At 42.5% G+C, this 19,926-nt stretch overlaps 1 protein-coding gene across 1 annotated transcript in view; it reads left to right on the forward strand.

Annotated features, from left to right (window-relative positions):
• Window positions 1-15,976, forward strand: part of COL25A1 (collagen type XXV alpha 1 chain) — a 234,056-nt gene extending 218,080 nt beyond the window's left edge. The window contains exons 39-41 of the mRNA XM_060172381.1: window positions 1,203-1,289; window positions 3,698-3,736; window positions 11,398-15,976. Of these exons, the coding sequence (XP_060028364.1) occupies window positions 1,203-1,289; window positions 3,698-3,736; window positions 11,398-11,433 (162 nt within the window). The 3' untranslated portion in view covers window positions 11,434-15,976. The remainder of the gene's footprint in view (window positions 1-1,202; window positions 1,290-3,697; window positions 3,737-11,397) is intronic.
• The last annotated feature ends 3,950 nt before the right edge of the window (window positions 15,977-19,926 follow it).

Below are 19,926 nucleotides of genomic sequence, written 5' to 3' on the forward strand. Positions count from 1 at the left end.
TTACCATTGTGGAAACCTGGCCAGAGCTCCATACAAGTGAAATAAAAATGCCCCCTGGGCTTGCAGAGCTGGTCTGTTTCCCCAGGTCGTATTAAGAGTTTGTTTCCCTGACCTCGTAAGGAAAGTCTTTGCTTTTCAGTTTCCTGAAAGGACACATTAAAAGGGACGAAGACTTCTTTTTAACACACTTTTTTCTTTTTTAACAAGAACTACCAAAAGCACAACATCATGAAATTGGATCCACTGCAAAAAAAAAAAAAAAAAAGAGAGAGAGAGAGAGAGAGAGAGAAGGCATTAATTGATATTCTTTCCTTCCCCTCTAGCTTCATGTCACTTTTGTTAGTTAACAGGGTTAGGAAAAAAAAAAAAAAAAAAAAAGGCTGGAAGTCGGGCGGTAGCGCAGCGGGTTGAGCACACGGGGTGCGAAGTGCAAGGACCGGTGTTAAGGATCCCGGTTCGAGCCCCCGGCTCCCCGTCTGCAGGGAAGTCGCTTCACAAGCGGTGAAGCAGGTCTGCAGGTGTCTATCTTTCTCTCCCCCTCTCTGTCTTCCCCTCCCCTCTTCATTACTCTCCTATCCAACAGCGACAACAGCAACAACAACAATAATAACCACAACAGCGATAAAACAAAAAGGGCAACAAAAGGGGAAAGAAAATGGCCTCCAGGAGCAGTGGATTCATGGTGCAGGCATCCAGCCCCAGCGATAACCCCATAGGCAAAAAAAAAAAAAAAAAAAAAAAAGAAAAGAAAAAGAAAGCAAAAGCAAAAAAAAAAAGGCTGCAGTCTCTGTTATTCCTCTAAACTTCACCTGTGCCTCTCCCCTGGTGTCGATTCAATTCATATCATCACCTTCACCAGGATCCGTGAGAGAAACATCTGCACAGGGACCCCAGCCCCAGAGTGCAAATCGGCACTCATCATCCTTTTGTAATACATCAGCCTCCTTTCATCTTGTGGAGTGTCTTGAATAACACACACACACACACACACACACACACACACACACACAGCAGAGCACTCAACCCTCACTGACACTCTGGATTCATGTACCATCTTCCACGCTATCAGGCCCTAGTGGGGCCAGAAAATAGTGGTAAATGTCCTTCCAGACTTTAGACCGGCTTAAACCCTCTGCTGAATCATTGTTTTCCCATCACCGCTGATAAAAACCTGTCTTTTATTTGAACCCTTGTATCCACAGGGGGAAAAGGGAAAGAAAGGCAAAAAGGGGCCCAAAGGGGAGAAAGGAGAACAGGGTGCCCCTGGATTAGATGCACCTTGCCCGTTGGTATGTCCGATTCGTGGAATCGTCACCAGATAATGTGTGTCAAGAAAAGCCGGGGGAAGAACAGGCTGGAGGGGCTTTCAGAGCCCGGGTTCCCGTGTGGGGTGGGGGTGGAAGGGTTATTCACAGAGACTTGGAGGAATCAGAAAGAGCCGTCTCCACTTGCCTCGGTGTTTCACACCTGCTTTCCAACCAGCAGCTCTGCCTGGTTTCTTAGCACTCAGAGATTGATTGGCATGTGACTATCCCATAACTCAGGAGCCTGACAAGGACGAGAGCCACTCTGAAAGGTTCCATCTCAGACAACTCCTCTGTAGAGAGGGCACTGTGTCAGGCATCACTGGATCTTGCCCACCTTACCTGGCGTTTACCTCCAGACTTGCTCCTCTTCCGGCCTTTTCTGATTGTAGTTATTCTCTTAAGCAGGTGTTGTTTTTGTTTTGGTTTGGTTTTTGGTTTTGTTTTTTTGTTTGTTTGTTTGTTTGGTGTTTTTTCCCTCAGAAGTGATTTCTTGTGTTGTAACATTATGAGTTAATCTTCACAAACAGGGATTCCGTGGCGTTAAGGGGGAAAAGGGGGAGCCGGGCCAGCCTGGCCTGGACGGGCTCGATGCCCCTTGCCAATTGGTACAGTATCTCTTTCCTGCCCCCCCTGCATGCCGTCCCTCTGTTTCTGACATGCTCCTCCCCCCTGTGTCGTGCTTCTGGAGCAAGCGCTCCGTGATCAACACACTACACGCATGGTGCATGAACGGCTGGCTCCCTCCGTGGGGAGGGCCCTCCTGACTGGGTTCTCACAACTCACGTGGCTGCCATGTCTGCTTTCTGGGACATGTGGACTAGTCCAATGAATACATGGAAAGATGACATTGAAATCCCAAACCATTCTCCTCCGCAAAGGCACTGCCCTAATCTAGGGTTTACCCCTTGATTGAACCTGCTCTTCCCGTTCTCCAAAATAAACGGATTTTTGCTTCTTCCACTGACTTCCTGTCAGGTTGCAAACTAGACCAGGCCTACAGAGTGAAGTGTCTGTGGTCAAGCTGACCAGTTCAAGGGCATGCTGGCTACACCCATGGGGAAGTACTCCCAACTCCTCTGAACTCCTGAAGAAGATAATAGTCTGCAGCCCAAACCTTTTTCTCTGTCATATAACCTTTCAATTTAATGGTCTCTCCTTTTGAAACTCACTTCCCTCAAGTAGACAGTACTTTCCTATCTCCATTGGCATGAACTCAGAATCCTCCTTATACTAAAATCTAAAATTCTACTAGGCAACCCTTCTCCTTGTACCAATCTGGCACTGCCAAAGTTTTCCCAAATATTTTATAAAGTTATTTCAAAGTGGGGCTTGTTGTTCTTTTGATGTTTGAAGAGAAAGCTGGGGCATATCTTTGACATATAAAGGAACACTTTTTATGGTTGGGTTGAGAGTTAAACTTGGTCTGCATGTTCTCATATGTTCTCAGTGCTAAGCATGACGGTTTAAAGATGAATTCATGTTTCTTAAGTCTTCTTAAGAGGCCATATTTGTAGAATAATGTCTTACCTAGTCAGTAATCACAGTTATAAAATATCAGTGTGAACTACCAAGTCTCCTACTTTGTTTGTTTAGTAGTGATAAAAATAATCTTTGATAATTCTGTTAACTGTTAACTGAGAACACAGCATGCCTCATAATAGACCAATTCTTCCTTTGTTGTTGCTACCATTTGTATCTGAAGAAGGTTCACACTTTAAGTGAAAATTAAGATTTGTGATTTAAGAACTCCTTTGCTTATTCGGAATCTGTTATCTGGCTGCAGGAGAAATTGAAAGGAAAAAAATTGATGAGTAGTATCAGTAACGATTTACTCTCTTAACTGAATTGACTACTAGCTACTCTGTTTTTCAGTGTAGAAAAGTGAAAAGATAACTGGCATACGAAGAGCTAAAAACTTCAGATAGAAATGGTTCACCATTGATGAGTCATCTTAATCATGCATTCAGCCACAGTCAGCAATGACAGGAAGAGAAGTTATTGTGACCTATTTACTAAACATCATTATGAAGTTTGTTCTCATGGAATTGAGAGGAATAGTACAACCATCTTATGTAAAGGTAGAACTTGAGTAGACCATGAGACTTTGTAAGTTACTTTTTCAAAGATTGGTTCAATTTTTTTTCTACAATTTCTGCAGTTTTGAAATGTCTAATCAAAAAAACATTTGGACTTCTGCTTGAAACATGAAAACATGTTTCATTATAACTAGCACTGGGTAACCTTTTGGGAGTTAGTAATATGTAAAAGTTGTCTTTCATTAAATCCAACTAAAGAATAGAAATCCATTGTTTAGAGTCTCTGAGAATGTGATTATGCAGTCTGATCATTTTATAGAGCCTGAGAAATTTTTATGATTCTCTTTAAAACAGGGGCCTGATGGACTACCCATGCCTGGCTGTTGGCAAAAGGTAGGTTTTACAGAATTATGTCTAAAAGGAAACATTCTCCCTCTCTTCACTAGCCTACTTTTTTTTTTTTTAATTTCGAACAAATCTCTTCAATTCGACTTTGAATTGGAAAGTTGTTTGAGACTGGAAGCAAAAGACTATATCCACAGAATATCTCTTGATGAATATGTTTACTGCTGTTTGTTTTGTTGTGGTTGTTTCCTAATCTGATGCATGAAAAGAGCCCTTAACCAGTACTGTGAGCCTTCCCTTGCAAGTGCCTTGTTTGGAATCAAAGAGGTCAAGAAACTCCTCATCTTTCTATTTAAAAGTGCCCTTCACTGTGATTCTTTTTCAATTCTTTTTTTTAATGTTTATTTATTTATTTATTCCCTTTTGTTGCCCTTGTTTTATTGTTGTAGTTATTGATGTCATTGTTGGATAGGACAGAGAGAACTGGAGAGAGGAGGGGAAGACAGAGAGGGGGAGAGAAAGACAGACACCTGCAGACCTGCTTCACCACCTGTCAAGCGACTCCCCTGCAGGTGGGGAGCCAGGGCTCGAACCAGGGTCCTTATGCCGGTCCTTGTGCTTTGCGTCACCTGCGCTTAACCCGCTGCGCTACCGTCCGACTCCCCTTTTTCGATTCTTATTCAGCTCCTCAACCAACATGAGACTACACAGTAAGAACCCTGCCAACAATAGTCACAAAGCTGAGAAAGCAGAATCTCAAAGGATGATCACTTGTTTATTTATTTTTAATTCTATGGCACCTTGGTCGACTCCAGTCAACTCCAGGGAATCTAGGATTCAGCTGAGTTGAATCCAGTCATATTTGAGCAGGTGTCTTGTCGGACGTCAGTCTCTTCCAGCTCTTCATATCATCACTTTGTGTGCATTCAGTGGGGAAGGAAGGCAGCGTCTCCGTGGAGAACCTTCTATATACAAAAGCCATGTGAGAAGTGAAGGCCCTTCAGTTGGGGGAATAACCCTCTTCGGGCCTTTATCATCCTTGCCATCCATGAGGAAACTGAAAGCCTCTCAGGGCACAGAGCTGGTCTCGAACAGAAGGAGAGTGGGCAGTGACGGGAAGAAGCAGTTCTTTGTGGAAGAGAGAGAGAGATCTGGGAGCCCCTCTGTTCAAAGAGCTGCAGACCTTTACACAGTGGGGTGCGGGCCTGATTATAAAGGACCTGGCCTGCCTGTGCTGTGAGGGGAAAGGGTTGGCGCTGGAGGAAGCTTACGTGCTGCTTTGATCATTTGGGAACCTTCTTCATTAAGAATCTGTGGCAGGACGTCGGGTGGGGGCACACCTGATTGAGCACACATGTTACAATGTGCAAGGACCCGGGTTTGAGCCCCCAGCCCCCCCCACCACCACCACCACCGCACTGCAGTGGGAAAGCTTTGCAAGTAGTGAAGCTGTGCTGCAGGTGTCTCTCTGTCTCTCTCCCTCGCTGTCACCCCCCCCTTCCCTCCTGATTTCTGGCTGTCCCTATCCAATAAGTAAAGAAACATCATTAAACATTAAAAAAATAAATTAAGAAAAGAACTTAAGACCTCATGGCTTATTCAGTTGTTTCTGGCAGAGATGTTTCTGGATGAAACGACAGCAAAATGACAGCAAAACAGAAAGGGTTGGGGAAAGATAAGAGTAGCACAGAGGTGTGGTCCGGGAGGTGGCGCAGTGGATAAAGCATCGAACTCTCAAGCGTGAGGTCCTGAGTTCAATACCCCCAGCGGCACATGTAGCAGAGTGATGTCTGGCTCTTTCTCTCTCCTCCTATGTTTCTCATTAATAAATAAACAAAATATTTTTTTTTAAAAAAAGAGTAACACAGAGGGCTTGCATGTGAGAGGTCCCAATGGCCAGGGCTGAGCGGTGCTCTGGTCACCAAGAAAAAAAAAAAAAGTATGCATATTAGAAAGAAGAGGAGAGGCATCGGGTGATGGCACACCTGGTTGAGTGCACATGAGCCCCCGGCCCCCACCTGCAGGAGGAAAGCTTTGCGAGTGGTGAAGCAGGGCTGCAGGTGTCTCTCTGTCTCTCCTCCTGCAGTTCCCCCTTCCCTCTCAATTTCTGGCTGTCTCTATCCAATAAATAAATAAAGATAGTAAAAAAAAAATTTAAAGAAAGAGGAGGAGAAATATGAGTCTCTTCATGGCCTCTCACTCCTCCTATTCTTGTAGTGAAATCTGTGTTACTCTCCTACTTAGCTCCTGCCATGCTACCTGGCCAGGGAAGGAATAGCCTTCTTGCTCAGGGCTGTTATTAATTTAGTAGCTTCTCCGTCTCCACTTCCAGCCCCAGGGATAGATCACTTCACCTCTGCTGGTGTCAGTGGGTCTCCGGAAGTGGAGCCTGCCACCGGGATTCTTCTTCACCTGAGAAGATAATCCGGTCACCACCTCCCGTGCTCAAGATGTTTAATACCATCCTGAGCTGGTTTTAACCTCTCACCTTTGGCCTGTAACCAAATCCTATAATGTTTTCTTAATCCAGTCCATGGCATGCTTTACCTGGAAAGAGTAGAAAGCTCTCTTTATCTTGCCTTCTGACACTTCTCAGAGCACAAGTACTGCTTTCTTTGAGCCCCTTCTAACTCACTTCCTTTTCACAAGCGATCATCATCATAATGACAAGTCAAGGACACACTTGGTGCATGAAATAACCAGCCCTCATGGTAACGTGAGAAGCATCATAAAATCAGAAATGTCTCTTTTAATTTCCTTATCGGAGCCACAGAATTGGCACCACATTCCACACAGCAGCCATGGGATTGGCACCACCGTCTTTACTGTAGCACAGTTCCAGTAGCATTCAGGATCTCATTAATTTGGTGTCTTCTTAGATAAAGAATGATAGCTGGAGGCAGAGGAGACAGCATAGTGGTTCTGCAAAAGGCTTTCATGCCTGAGACTCTAAGGTCCCAGATTCAATCCTCAGCACCACCAACAGCTAAAGCTGAGCAGGCTCTGGTCTGTCTGCCTATATATCTTTTTCTCTGTTTCTCATTAAATAAACAAATATTTTTGAGGGGATATTTTAAAAAATGAATAATAACTACATGATAAAATCCAGTGCTCATCACATTCCCTAACACACATCAATGCAAATCACTGAGATCCAATCCTCCCAACACCTGCCCCCCCCCAAAAAAAAAGACTAAAAAAAAAAAAAAAAAAGCAAGTGTGAAAATGAAATGAGGGGGGCCAGGCAGTGGCGCACCTGGTTAAGCGCACACATTGCACTGTTCAAGGACACAGGTTCAAGCCCCTGGTCCCCACCTGCAAGGGGAAAGCTTCACAAGTGGTGAAGCAGGGCTGTAGGTCTCTCTCTCTCTCTCTCTCTCCCTCTCTATCTCCCCCTCTCAATTTCTCTCTGTCTATCTAGTAAGTAAAAAAGAAAAATGAAATGTTTTCAGAATGTTTATATGGCCTAATAAGCTAGCTCTGATACTATCTAAACAAGTTGTGTTTTTGATGCTGGGTTGGTTGGTCGGTTGGTTGGTTGGTTGATCAGCTCTGGCTTATGATACTTAGTGAGTTTGAACCTGGGACCTTTGATGTTTCAGGCATGAAAGTCTTTTCTGTATAACTATTATGCTGTCTCCCCAGCCTTTTAATGCTGTAGTTTTTTTAATATATATATATGTGTGTATGTATGTATTTACGTATTTAGTAGAGCTAGAAACCAAGAGGGAGAGGGAAGTTGAGAAGGAGAGTCACACCTGCATCTCTATCACACCACACATGAAGCTCCCCCCAGCTCCTTCAGGTGGGGACAGGGGCTTGAACTCAGGTCCTTGCACATTGTACCGCGTGCGCTTAACCTGCTGCGCTACCACGTCCTTGCACATTGTAACGAGTGCTTAGCCAGGTCCACCACCACCCAGCCCCTAAGGCTGTTTTTAAAAAGGTCAGGAGAGGGAGTCGAGTGGTAGTGCCGCGGGTTAAGTGCACATGGCGCAAAGTGCAAGGAACGGTATAAGGATCCCGGTTCGAGCCCCTGGCTCCCCGCCTGCAGGGGAGTCGCTTCACAGGCGGTGAAGCAGGTCTGCAGGTGTCTGTCTTTCTCTCCCGCTCTCTATCTTCCCCTCCTCTCTCCATCTCTCTGTCTTCCCCTCCTCTCTCCATTTCTCTCTGTCCTATCCAACAACAAAGACATCAATAATAACTACAACAATAAAGCAAGAAGGACAACAAAAGGGAATAAATATATAACTATAAAATAGTCAGGATATTGCTTTCAGTTGGTCCTGTCTTTTGTAATAAACTTTTAAATAGTATTTATACAGCCTTGCGACTAAGTGTACACCCTGTGTACTGTAGACATCTCTGCCTGAAGATTCTGAAATTGTGGCAGTAGTGAATTATCATGCTTAGTGAACAGGTCCCCATTCTCTCTCTCTCTCTCTCTTTCTCTCTTTGCCTCCAGGGTTATCTCTGGGGTTCAGTGCTGGCACTATTACTGCTCCTGGTAGCCATTGTTTTTCCCATTTTATTGAACAGGACAGAGAGAAATTGAGAGAGGAGGCAAAGACAGGAGGGGGGAGAGAGAGAGACACCTGCAAGCCAGTTTCACCACTTGTGAAGTGACACCACCAGCGCCCCCCGCAGGTGGGGAGATGGAGCTGTAACCAGGATACTTGCGTGGGTCCCTACATTTGTTACTATGTGCGCCTGACCCAGTATACTACTGCCCAACCCTCAACCAGATTATTTTCAACAGTAACTTTTTTTTTTATCAGGTGGTGGTGCTGGGGATTGAACCTGGGACCTCAGAGCCTCAAGCGTGAGAGTCCATTATGTTGTCTCCTAAGCCCACCAGTTACTTTTCATGATAAACATTTTATCTTTGATGTTGGCTGAAGCTACTCTTCGTTCTAGATATAATTTTTGTCTTCTAAATGCAACAACACAGAGTTTCTAAACTCAAAGTTCATTGTGTCACTGGCACAGCAAGTGAAAGGCAGACTTTATGATTCGGAACAGACAGAGGCACCACATGGGAGATGCTAGGGCAGCAGAGAAAGATTCAGCGCTGCGATGTCTCTCCCTCTCTCTGTCTCCTCTCTCTCTCGCTGAATGAAAAAGCGGCCCAGAGGAGTGAAATCACAGGAGCTCCCGGCCCCGATCCCATCCCCCAAAATAAAATATAGTATGTAGTTTTTGCACAAGACAATGCTGGCACCACTTCAAAACCCACTTTAGATATGTACTGAGCGCTTGGAGAAACTTCCCGAGGGCCTGCCATCCACAAACACGGAGTAAGCTCCTCTGACGACCGCAGAGTGCATGGTCTGTCAGAGAGAGAAAAGCAAGTTTTCGTGTTTATTTTTCGTTTTTTCCACCAGGGTATCCCTGGGGCTGGGTACCAGCCAACACTATGAATCCACTGCTTCTGGTGGCCATTTTTTCCTTTTATTTTATTTTTTTTTCCTTTCTATTTGATAAGACAAAGACAGCTGCAGAGCTATTTCACCAATCGTGAGGCATCCCCCCCCCCCAGTGCAGGTAGGGATCAGGGGCTTCAAACCCGGGTCTTGCACATGATAATGTGTTTGCTTAACCAGGTGTGTCACTGCCCCCGTCAAATGTTTTTTGTTTGTTTGTTTGTTTTGTTTGTTTTTTTAACTGAACAGTCTGCTTTTCACAGAGAAGTTTGGTTTTTCAGTAACTGTTCATGTCTCCAAGATCTGCTCAATGAGCTTATACCTCAAAGACGTATGATGACTTTGACCTCAGTGAGACCCACCCGTGACACAGTTTAGGGGCCTGAGAGCAGACATGTATGTCCACCTTGTGCCCCATCCACAGCTAGGCAGGGTGAGCAAAAGGAAAGAAGGTTCACCTACAGAGAATAGAGGAGTAAGGTCAGTGTCACTGAAGTCAACAGTGCTGCCGAGGGCAGAGTCCTCACATCGATCTTTTTGGACCGCTGTGTTTTAACACTTGCAGACCATGACCTCGATCCAACAGGACAAGCATTTGAATTAGGTTACATGCAGGATGAAGTCCTCATTTTCTGCTTTCCCAGAATAGTGACTGAGACAAATAAGATAGACTTCTCCATAGCAAAAGAAAGAGCCCAAGATGGAAATTTTCTATTGTTTCAACCGGAGCACTAAGCACTTAGCTCTGGCTACTAACGTGCTCGAGATGGAACCTGGACCTCTGGCATGAAGTCCTGTGTACCCACGCGCTACCTTCCCAACATGAGGATAGAAATTTTGATGACTGCCGTCTGAGGGGTGGCACAGTGGATAAAGCATTAGACTCTCAAGCAGGAGGTCCCGAGTTCAATCCCCAGCAGCACATCAGCACATGTACTGGAGTGATGTCTGTTTCTTTCAGTCCTCTCTCTCTCTCTCTCTCTCTCTCTCTCTCTCTCTCCACATCTTTCTCATTAATAAGTAAATAAAATCTTTTTTAAAAAAATAATTTTTAAAAATTGTTTTATTATCTTTATTTATTTACTGGATAGAGACAGCCAGGAATTAGGAGAGAAAGAGATGACAGAGAGGGAGAGAGACAGAGAGAAACCTCCAGCTATGCTTCACCATTCACAAAGCTTTCCCCCTGCAGGTAGGGACAGAGGCTTGAACCCTGGGTCCTTGAGCATTGTAACACGTGTGCTCAACCAGGTGTACCACAACCCGGCCCCTGAAAAAAAAAATTAACAAAAAATTTAAGTTTTGTCACAAGTAGAACCTCAACTGGAATTGGTGTATTGCACCAAACTAAAAGACTCTTGGGTGGGGAGAATACAGATCCAAGAAGGATGACAAAGGACCTAGTGGGGGTTGTATTGTTATATGGAAAGCTGGGAAATGTTATGCATGTACAAACTATTGTACTTACTGTTGAATGTAAAACATTAATTCCCCAATAAAGAAATTTTTAAAAATTAAGTTTTCTTTTAAAGAAAACTTTTGATGATGTTGTGAGGTTTTAGAAAAAGGATCAGATAAGACAATTATCAATTGATTTTAAAAAATCTAATCAGGGTTCTACCTTTATTTTTTTTAATTAACATGCATTTGGAATTTTTATACTAGACCACTAACCGGACATTTTTGTTGTTGTTGTTGTGTTGATCGTCTCTCTGCAGTGATGACTCTAACCCTCCGAGCATGAAGTCGTGTATATAACGGTCCACTTCTTATATTTATAGTTAAAAAAATGGAATTACAGATCTGACAAGTCTGAGATACAGTCACATTTAGCTGTCTCTACCTGTCTGCAGTAGTACACACATCCACATCCGCCGCTTCCCCCTCTCTCCCGAAGTGGGACAGTAGGTGACAGCAGACAGGCTAGACCAGTGTCTCTTCCCCTGGTGTGGGGGATACAGATATCGCTGGTAGTGATGATCCTCCCTGTTTTCTTACTCTGGACTTGTGAATTGCATGGACAGAAAGTGCCAGGAAACCACTGACATGGATTCATGCCCAAATATGAACTCCAAGCTATGTCAAGGTACCCTACTGAACTGAGTTTAGAGCTAATCGTCACATCCTGACTAACCCTCCCACCACCACCAGCACCACCACCACCACCACCATTGAAAGCGACTAAAACAGCATGGCCGTGCCTGTTGTGGGGGTGTTTTGTGCAGCGTCTGGTGCCAGCATGCCATTCGATCACGCCTGAGCATTGATTTCCTTTGTCATCTCAAGGGGGTGACACCGTGGCTTATAGCCAAAAAGAGATGAGGTGGCAGAGAGCGTGCGCAAACAAGCCGTCTTGTATTTTGAGGGAGCTGCCGACCCACTGCAGATGGACAGCTTCCGGTTTTGTGGGCTCACCACGGCCCTCTGGGCTTGAAATATCAAGAGGGTCGAGCCGCCTGCTGCCGCAGCTTCTCTTGGGCCGCCCTTGACCGTGAAGAAGAGGCAAAAGGAGCACCCAGCGGTGTCCTGCGCTGGCAGGAAAGAAGTTTACAAACGCAGGCACCCAGAACAGCAGAAACCTTTTCTTTTTTGCTGGGAAACTAGACCCCAGACAGTGTTCAGAGGGCTGCTTTTTGGAACGTGACAGAGGCACAGAGCGCTGATTTGGGATAGGAGATTCTTGGAGTGGCAACCTCTGGTTCTGAGGACAAGTAATGGCAGTATTTCCCCCCCCAAAAAAAAAAAAAAAAAAAAAGCTACGGGGGCTGAAGAAAGCCTTTCTTGAGACCAGGGGTCTGTCAGAGTAACCTCTCCTGAAGATGTCAGAGAGCTCAGCCCACTGTCTTCGGCTCAGACCAACATGAGAGCTTCCCTTTCTTCTGAAAGCCAACCCCTTTCCAGAATTTTCTACATGTTCTCAAAATAGAAAGATGTTTTCCATTTTTTTAATGCATTTTCTCTTCTGTTTAAAAAAAATTGTTTTTTTTTCTAGTCCCAGGAACTATTAAGAAAAACTTTGCTTCCATTTTTTTTTTTGTCACATGTTTGGAACCTTTATCGCTGTTTCTTCTTAAAGAAAAGTCTTCAAATCCTAACAGCTTGGCACTCCTCTCCCCAGTCAAGATGACCCTTCACTAGAGCTTTTTGTTCATTCTGAAAAATTGGAGAGAATGTAAGAGAAGTTCTGCTTTCACTTCAGTTATTGTATCAAAGTTAAACAATTTTTCAGCGCTTTTTCTTAAACATTTTTTTCTTAGGATGAATATAACAGACGTAAGTGATTGTGATGAAGTGTCACTTATGATAAAGTCGACATTTGGTCACACTTAAAAGTATTGATTCATTTCTATTACTTGTAATTCTGTTTCTATATATAAGTTTTTGTTTATATTTAGATTTCTTTATCCTATTTGAACATTTCTAAGTGTTTAACTTCTCCTCTTAGCCACAGACCAAATCTGAGTTCTCAGAAAGCTGTGAAATATGGTTGTCATAGAGTTTTTGGTTTTTTTTTTTTGCCCAAAAGTTACCAAACTGTATTAGACTGATCTTTTCTTTGACAGTGAAGAATTGGTAGCATTTTTTTAAAAATGACTAGTTCTTAGTAGAAGGCTTACACTAGAACAAACATCAATGAAGACTAGTCACTCTGGAGGAGGAATTAACTCATCACTGGCTAATGGTGATAGTACTTGAGATAGGATTCTGAGATGAGAGTCCTAAGACCTTTATGAACTCACAAATGCTTACTTAAGTAGAAAGCCTTCTTATTTTCATTAAGCTTTTGAAGTTGGAAAGGCATTCAAACGGTTAAATCAATCTACTGAGAATTGGTACCATTGTTACTAACATTCCAGATTCCAAAGTCAATTTGGCATTTTTAAAATAACAGCGGGCATTTTCTAACCATCTCTTATATGATATGGTTAGGAATAGATACAGTTCATTGTCTGAAGTAATTTGTCTTATTTGGTTTGGAAAAAAAAAAAAAAAGAACTATAGTATCTTGAAGATACCAGCTGTGGTGTCTTGAGAGAAAAAAAATCTGGTGACTGTATTTCTTCCTGTCTTTTTTCTGTAATAGGCAGAGATATTAAGACAGGTCGCTATGTAAAACTTCACAAAGGAGGCTACCTCAGTACCAGAAGAGAAGTATTTTAACTACAGCTTTTAAACACATCCCTTTAAGAATACTATCCTCTATTCTATGTATAGTGGAGTTTTGCTCTCTAATTGAATTGACGACAGTGACTTTTATTCCATGATTAATGGAAGTTATAAACTCCCCTTACATCTGTTCCCTAGGGAAAAAAAAACAAATGGATGATGGTTATTGCTTTTTGTTTAGTGCAGTTACTAAGTTTTAACCACATAGTTCATCTTAAGCTTTTGGTTACGAAACTATTTGAAGCATCCATTCTGTCATTGATACAGAGAGAAACCTCCATCGCCACTGAATGAACTGTAATGGTTAATATATGTGTTGGCAGGTACATATTTTTCTTAGAGATTCCTTTTTTTATTATTTATATTTTTGGATAGAGACTTGAGAAAAAATATGTGAAGTACACATTGGAATTAAGATCAGGTTCTAATTCTGATAGGAATCTTTTAAGGATGCCAAATTGACATGTGTTTTAGCTTTAAACTTATTCTCCATTTACATTGGTGCTAATGTATTTCTTCACTTGTCCTCTGTGGATAATGCGATTCAACTGTGGGTAATTTCATCTCTCTGTTTAATAGCATTCCTAAACTCTACATGTCTGTTTTTTTTAATCCTTAAAGCTCATGAATTTACTACTATAATGATGGTTCAATGGCCAGTCCTTCTTAATGTAAAACAAAACAGAACAGTAGTCGATGTGTGTCCACTGGGCTTATGAATCCTCAGAGTTCATGTTCATTTCATGTAGCGTAAACTTTATTAACTTTCACTCTCACCTCTGACCTTACGTCATTTAAACATGACAAGGCCAGAGTCAGACAATCTGCACATGCTCACAGAGTCCCCGTCACACAATATGCCTGAGTTTTTAGAAAAAACAGCCTGGGAAGATTTTTTTTCTTTCTTTCTTTCTTTCTTTCTTCCTTTCTTTCTTTCTTTCTTTCTTTCTTCAATGATTTTATAGAAAATGTAAGAGTTATTTTCTTTTTGATTTCTACCAAAGAAGAGTCTGTACTGCACTTACTTCCTGTGATGATACTCTAAGAAGACAGTAAAAGCTTAAGCTTTCTATTGGTTCTGCATTTCCTTTGTCTACAGTCTGTGTGTAAGGAGATGGATACAGACCAATTTGGGAAATTACTAAGTCAGTGAACATCTCAGTATACCTATGGAACAATTGTCTTTGGTATCTTTTTTTACTTGGAAAATGTGCCTCACTTTCCAAATTATTTTTCATGTTTCTGTTGTAGCATAACACTATTTTTTCATCCTTTTTTTTTTTTGCCACAAGATACTATCTCATCCAGAAATGTATCTTGATTATATGCTGTAAGTGATGATTTGACATCTTTTCATAGATGATGATAGGAATAGACAGATGTGAATATCTGAAACTTTCTTTTTCTGTTTTTTAGATAATCAAATTATATCAATATTTAGAACTATCAAAAATTATTTTTTCTATTTTTCTACCAAAACAAATAAGACACACACACACACACACACACACACCAGGTCTCAAAATACAAAGTTACAAAAACCAACAACTTTCTAAGCTCATATTCTTCAAGATAATAATTAAGATCAATGTCCTGTGATGTGGGCTGTTAAAATCATGCAGTCCTAGTGGTGTTAATATGACTGACCAGCTGTAATTCTGCTGAATATTTCAGAATAATTCCCCTTGCTTTTTCTGAAATATATTGATACTGCATAGATTACTATAGTATCTTACAAAATGCTCTCCCAACTTAAGTTTTTTTGTGGATTTTGTCTTTGCTAATGTAAGACTGATACATTAATAATATTTCTGATTTTTAAGTAATTTAAATGCATAAAATTCCATGCACTTCTCATTGGCAGAACTGTCCTTTGGGGGAATAGGAATACTTTCTCAACCTTACCAGTTATATTTGACTTAGTGATTACAGAGAAAGTAGCAACACTTCTCAGAAAAATGCAGTGAGTATTCTTATATATCTCTGAAATTAATAGATTGGATTCACAAAAGAATGTCTTAACATATTGTTGACATCTATGTGAATATTCTTTATATTGTTGTAAATGTTTCATGCAACCTAATAATGATCAAAGATGTACGTATCTGATTTTCCTTTAGAAAATATAGTTTTATTTGTATTTTTTACATTTTAAAGTTCATCTCTATGCGCAGCTATTTTTATATTGCCAAAAAGAATCACATAAATACAAAGTAAGAAAGTGAAAAAAAATATTTTGGCAAGCATTACACTGCGTATTTTTCTTAACATTTTGTGGGCCAGTCTCATGTGATTGATTATTCTAAGAATGTGCTGTGTCTTGTCACTGTAAATATGACACAACCCTGTTTCCTTTGTAGTGTGTAAATAATTGAAAGATTGAATTCTCCCTGTTTGACTTCTTATTTCACTGCCATGATCGTTTCTGCAGTTGACATTGCTGAATCAAGAGACTTTTTTTTTTAATTATTTGCAGTGTAAAGATAATTGCTTTGTGTTCAAAGTTTTCTTCTTCTTTTTTTAAATTTACCTTTGCAGCTTGTTTTCAGGGTTCTTAATTTGTGAGAAGTTGATCTTCAGAATTATTTTTACACTATTTATGACTTATTTTCATAATGTATAAAGTGTGTAAGTATGACACTATTCATCCAAACAGTTGTATGGTAACTGTATTATTATAAAGCTTCCTTGATGTTCATGAGTGCCTGAATTGTTTTGTCTGATTGAAGCACAACCAAGACAAAATTTTACCCTAGGATATTGCATCCAACTTGGTGGCCCTCGGATGTGAGGGTGATCTGTCTGCGACATCTGTCACCCCATTGATAGCCAGGGTCGATTCGGCTGATCTGGCTGGCTAGGTGGGTGTCCCCTTCCTCCCTCACCGCTCCATGTGCGTCCCTCCCGAAGCTGTGTGCTCGGTTGAAGAGGACGGCCTTCCCTGAATAGAGACAGACCAGTATAGAGACAGACCGGTATAGAGACAGACCCGTCTTCGGTCAAGGGTATAGGAGTAGCTGCGCTCCCCTGCTAGAACCTCCAGACAAGCTCTCAAGGTCCAACTTGGTGACCCTTTACCAGCTACAGTAGTTTATATAAATTAAACAAAACAAAAAACTAAGACCGCATGATATGATTTAGAGCACACATTTGACCATGTGCAAGGATCCAGATTAGGACCCTCAGCCATCAGATGGGTGTGTGTGTGTGTGTGTATGTGTGTGTGTGTGTGTCTGGGGGGTATTCATAAACAGTGGGCAGTACAGTGGTATCTCTCTCCCTTTATCTCTGTCTATCTATACAACCCACTTCCGCCTCTGATATTAAAAAGAAGAGGAGGAGGAGGAAGAGGGAAAAGAAGAGCAAAGTCTGGTAGGAGTAGAGAGAAATCAGGCAGGCACAAAGCCCCAGCAGGAACGAAAAATAAAACCAACAACCTGTTCTTTGTTTATTCAGCAGTAGTACTCCAGATTCAGTTTCTATTCCAAACTCACTCTTCTTCCCAAATTGTCCATCCTCGTGAATTCAATGTCCTTATACCCTGCACGTGGAGTCAGTCCAGGGCCAGATGGTGGCGCACCTGGTTGAGGTGGTGGCACACCTGGGTAAGTGCACTTGTCAAATGGAATCAGTCCTCTCTGTGTGGTCCATGGTCTTCATGCAATTATTTGCAATGGCTGAAAAATAGTCTTTCCTTCACCATCCTCAGGAGGTCTCAGCGACAGCTGATTCTACCAGCTCATCCGAGATCTGACCATCCATCTCCATGGCAACACGTGCTGACTTAAATTTTACTTTTCTGGCTTATGGTGGTGCAGGAAGCTTATCATGGGACCTTGGAACCTCGGGTGTGAGAGTCTTTTTGCCTAAGCAGTTTGCTATCTTCCCCACCCTAAATTTCACGTCTTAATTCCAGAATTACCAGTAGCTCTCACTTCCTGTCTTAAACTCATCTGCCCATGTTCATGCTGCTCTGAGACTCCCACAACAGCATCTCGAAGTGAGAAGTCAGAAAGCTTCACTCTGGCACAGAGACCTGGGGGGGGTCACACCAGAAAGCCTCAGACACGCAAGTCCTACACTCTACCCGCTGAGCTATTTCCTGGGTATTTTCCTTAATTTCCTTTTGTTTTTGTTTTAAAGGTGTATTTAGTGTGCATGTGTGTGTGTGTGTGTGTGTGTGTGTGTAAGAGAGAGAGAGAAAAAGAGAGACACCTGCAGCACTGCTTCACCATTTGCTAAGCTTTTCCCTTGCAGGTCGGGGAGGGGAAGACCAGAGGCTTGAATCCAGGTCCTTGCACGTTGTAACGTGCTCAACCGGGTGCACCACCAACTGGCCCCAAAGGTAGTCTTGTATAAAGAAGTATAAAGAGGGGGGCAGGCAGTGGTACACCCAGTTAAGTGCAAGGATATGCAAGGATACAGGTTTGAGCCCCCACCCCCGACTCCACACCTGCTGAAGGGGGTGCTTCACACGTGGAGGAGCAGGTCTGCAGGTGTCTCCCTATCTCTCCCTCTCTCTTTTTAAAATGTTTTTTATTTATTATTGGGTAGAGACAGAAAGAAATTGAGAGGGGAGGAATAGAGAGAGAGAGAGAGAGAGAGACCTGCAGCCCTGCTTCACCACTCCTGGAGTTTTCCCTCTGCAGGTGGGGATCAGGAGCTTAAACCTGGGTCCTTGCACATAGTGACACATGCACTTAACCAGTCGCACCACCACCTAGTCCCTATATGTCTTTTTTAATTGATTTTAAATTTTATTTTAAATAGAGATGGAGAGAAATTGAGAGCAAAAAGGATATAGAGACACCCGCAGCACTGCTTCACAGCCCAGGAAGCCACCGCCTGGCCCTTCTGTCTCTCTCCCTGTCCCCTCTCAATTTCTCTCGGTTCTATCCAATAAAATGGGGGGAGGGAGGAACGGCCACCAGGAGCATGAAGCCTCTGCAATAACCCTGGAGAAAAAAAAACTAAATTTAAAAAAAGAAGTAGAAAGATAGTCTTTGACAGGAAAAATAAACAATGAAAGTGAAAACTGTCAGAAGATAGTGTGAAGAAAAAAAAAGAATATGGGGGGCAGGGTGGTAGCACACCAGGTTAAGTGCACATAGTGTGAAGCACAAGGATCCAGGTTCGAGTCCCCTGCGCCCCACCTGCAAGGAGGATGCTTCACAGGCGGTGAAGCAGGTCTGCAGTTGTCTTATCTTTCTCTTCCCCCTGTGTCTTCCCCTCCTCTCTCCATTCCTCTATGTCCTATCCAACAACAATAACAATAGCAACAACAGTGGGGAAAATGGCAGCCAGGGGTAGTGGATTTGTAGTGCAGATGCCAAGCTCTTGTGATAACCCGGGAGGAAGAAAGAAAGGGAAAGAAGGAAAGAAAGAAAAAGAAAAAAGAAAGAAAGAGGAAAGGAAAGAAAAGAAAGAGAAAGAAAGAAAGAAAGAAAGAAAGAAAGAAAGAAAGAAAGAAAGAAAGAAAGGAAGAAAGAGAAAGGATGGAGGGAAGGAAGGGAGGGAGGGAGGGAGGGAGAAGAAAGGAAGATTAAGATGACCACAATGACAGTTGTGTCAAGGGCCACCAAAGGAGAAACACTAGCCCCAACCCCAACAACATACTCAAGGTACTCTACAGGAAGACCTTGTCTGTTCCAAGCCTGGCAGCACATGGCCTTCTGTAATGTCCACAAAAACAGAGAGAGGGAGCTGGGCGGTAACGAAGCGGGTTAAGTGCACATGGCGCAAACACAAAGAGATGATTGATGTCAGCCTCAGGATAATGAGCTTTCCGTGAACTGGTATCTTCCTGTTTTATTTTAATACAGCAGAATTTTGTTGACCCACAGTAAAGGTGAACTTATAAAAAATATCTTCAGGGAGTCGGGCGGTAGTGTAGCAGGTTAAGTGCACATGGCAAGGACCAGCGTAAGGATCCTGGTTCGAGCCTCCAGTTCCCCACCTACAGGGGAGTCGCTTCACAAGCGGTGAAGCAGGTCTGCAGGTGTCTGTCTTTCTCTCCCCCTCTGTCTTCCCCTCCTCTCTCCATTTCGCTCTGTCCTATCCAACAACAATAGCTACAACAATAAAACAAGGGCAACAAAAAATAAATAAATAAATAAATATTTTTTTAAAAGATTTTTAAAAAATCTTCAGAGGACTGGGGAGCTAGCTCAGTCTGTTAGAGCACCAATTTGCACGCCAGTGGTTCCAGAGGCTGCAGGTTCAACCCCCAGCACCATCTCTTGCCACAGAGAGATGTCTTCTAATAAGTTTTATTATTATTATATTATTATTAAAATCTACATGTGGGGGCTTAGCAGTGGCACACATGATTAAGCGCACACATTACAGTATTACAGTGAGCAAGGACCAGGACTAAAGCCCCTGGTCTCCACCTGCAGGGGGAAAGCTTCACCAGTGGTGAGGCAGGGCTGCAGGTGTCTCTCTGTCTCTCTTCCTCTCTATCTCCCTCTCAGTTTCTCTTAATCACTATCCAATAAGTAAATACATACTTTAAAAAGAATCTAAATGTTATACATATCATCATATTTTTCTTCTGTCGTCTAACTCCATGACCATTCTGTGCAGTTACATTCCCCGAGAGAGATTTGCGCTGGGACTGACAGATGGCAAGAAGCAGACTGGATCTTA

The sequence above is a fragment of the Erinaceus europaeus genome, chromosome 2, assembly GCF_950295315.1.
Source record: "Erinaceus europaeus chromosome 2, mEriEur2.1, whole genome shotgun sequence".
NCBI classification, from domain to species: Eukaryota; Metazoa; Chordata; class Mammalia; order Eulipotyphla; family Erinaceidae; genus Erinaceus; species Erinaceus europaeus.